A 2,418-nucleotide genomic window follows, 5' to 3' on the forward strand; every position below is an offset into this window, starting at 1 on the left:
AAACAAAATAAAGCGGCATCCTGGTTAGCCGACAGGTGTATAAAGGGAAATTCCTTATCTAAAAGAAACAGCCCTGTGAAGGCTGCGGAAGATGGATAGCACTGACTGGCGTCATCCCTAGAAGCTGGCAGGGGATGGGAAATAACACTTTCTGTCCGAAGAGGGCCATGCTATTCGAGAAACCAATCCTACCCATTCTCATATCCCAGCCTGAGCTGGAGCAGCTGCAGGCACCGCTGAATCCGTGCTGAAACCCTATTTTGTAAAGTATTCCTTTCACCGCCAAGTTAGAGAAGCTGGTGGGTCCATTTCAAATATGGGGTGAAAATTAAGTAAATGGATTTTAAAGATCAAGTCTGAAGATAAACTTAGTTTTGAGGTCTTATGAGACAGCAAAGCATTAAATTCTTTTCTACATGCACATAAAATGGGGATACAGATTAATTACTTCCATGGTCAAGAACTGTTAACAGTGAGCCCAGATAACACAGAATCGTAATTCAGTGCAGTGTTCAGGAAAGCTAGGATGATATGGGTAGATATGACTATATGCCTAGAGCAGAGTTTGATTAAATAAAAATCTACTCAGAGAATAAAAAATTCCCCCTCAAGAGAAGTTCCCACATGGGACCCACTAGGGCAGTGATGGCGAACCTATGACACGCATGTCAGAGGTGACACGCGAACTCATTTTTTTGGTTGAGTTTTCTTTGTTAAATGGCATTTAAATATATAAAATAAATATCAAAAATATAAGTCTTTGTTTTACTTTGGTTTCAAATATCAAAAAATTTCTATATGTGACACGGCACCAGAGTTAAGTTAGGGTTTTTCAAAATGCTGACACGCCGAGCTCAAAAGGTTCGCCATCACTGCTCTAGAGGGACAATCTCCAACACAAAACAGGCCGGGCTGCCCACAGTCAATCACACGGCTCTGGATTTGGCAGCACCATCACTCGTGCCTGGTTTTACACAGAGGCAGCCCCATCCTCTATTCCAGGCCTAAGATATCTCTCACCTTTGCCAGATTGGCATCCACAACTGAAGGGGTATGTGACATGCTGGTGGAAGGGCACAGACAAGAGACAGAACTGAAAAATGAGGCCTAAGGGGGGAACCCCTCCACTGATGAAACCAAGGTGACTAGCCTGGAAGTTTCAGCACCTGAACACAGATCTGTGTGTTTTTCCCTATCTGCATTAATTTAATACATATTTACTCAGAAACCAAATTTTCACTGAAGACAGAAGTTGAAGCAGGAAGACTCCATGTAAGGCACTGACCATTCCCCTTTAAGAAGTGACAGAGACTGGAGGGATTCAGAGCAGGAGTAAGACCCTCAGGGCCCAGGAAAATCACAGCGATGCTGACCAAGGCGGCTTGATGGGATGGGAGTTAGGGACACGAGTGTAGTCCTCGTTCGGCTCGGCTGCACAGAAATCACTCACACACTGTTGGTGGCTATGCTGGTTTGGAGTGGGGTTATCACCTATCATGCCTACCTTGAAACCTGCTCAGAATAAATGGGAACGGAGCTAACATTTATTAAGCCACGACGCCCTGCATTGGAAGCTGTTTGTTTTACCTCACTTAATCAAGAGGAGCAATACCTCTGAAATGACTTTTAAAACTAAGTAAAATGGCCTTCGCAGGTGTTACTCCATTGGTTGAGCATGTCCCATGCACCAAAAGGTTGCTGGTTTGATTCTGGGTCAGAGTACATGCCTGGGTTGAGGGCTCAATCCCCAGCAGGGGGCGTGCGTGAGGCAGCTGATCAATGTTTCTCTTTCTCCCTCCCTCCCTTCCTGTATCTAAAAATCAATCAATCGATCGATCGATCGTGAGTGTGCGGGGCGGGGAGGTGGGGAGATTGGGGGTTAATGGGGGGGGATGAGGACACATTTGTAATACCTTAACTAATAATAAAAAAAATCAACCAACGAATCAATCAATCAATAAAAAATATTTAAATTTTTTTAAAATTAAGTACAATATATTCACATATATTACTTCTACCTTCAATACCACTGGGTGAGGGGATATTTTATATCTAATTAACTCAACACCTCTTAATACAATAAGGAGTGAAAAAGGCAAACAACCCATGTCTCCTGATTGCTAAAGCCATGTTTTAAATTTAGTTTAGACTTCCAGCTCACAGAAGGAGTTAAAAGTTTTCTATATATTATAATCAAAATTATTAGAATTGCAGAGGCTACTATCTCAATGTCCTTAAACAGTACAGGTTATTTCCATTCCTCCTCTCTTTTTCTCTATTTTTTCACAACCTGTTCTGTCTTGGAAGTAGCTGAATGCACTGAATAACCTCTAGAATCTTCTGTTATACAGACCTTAACCAAGACAATGTAATAGCGTGCAAATCTTTGTTAATGCAGTAATTATTGCCAGCTATTTT

The 2,418-nt window shown here is 42.1% G+C and overlaps 1 protein-coding gene across 1 annotated transcript in view; it reads right to left on the minus strand.

Annotated features, from left to right (window-relative positions):
• TJP2 (tight junction protein 2) overlaps nt 1-169 on the minus strand; it is a 34,241-nt gene extending 34,072 nt beyond the window's left edge. The window contains exon 1 of the mRNA XM_015565031.1: nt 107-169. Coding sequence (XP_015420517.1) covers nt 107-169 — 63 coding nt within the window. The remainder of the gene's footprint in view (nt 1-106) is intronic.
• Between the last annotated feature and the right edge of the window lie 2,249 nt (nt 170-2,418).

The sequence above is a fragment of the Myotis davidii genome, unplaced genomic scaffold (genome assembly GCF_000327345.1).
Source record: "Myotis davidii unplaced genomic scaffold, ASM32734v1 scaffold616, whole genome shotgun sequence".
NCBI classification, from domain to species: Eukaryota; Metazoa; Chordata; class Mammalia; order Chiroptera; family Vespertilionidae; genus Myotis; species Myotis davidii.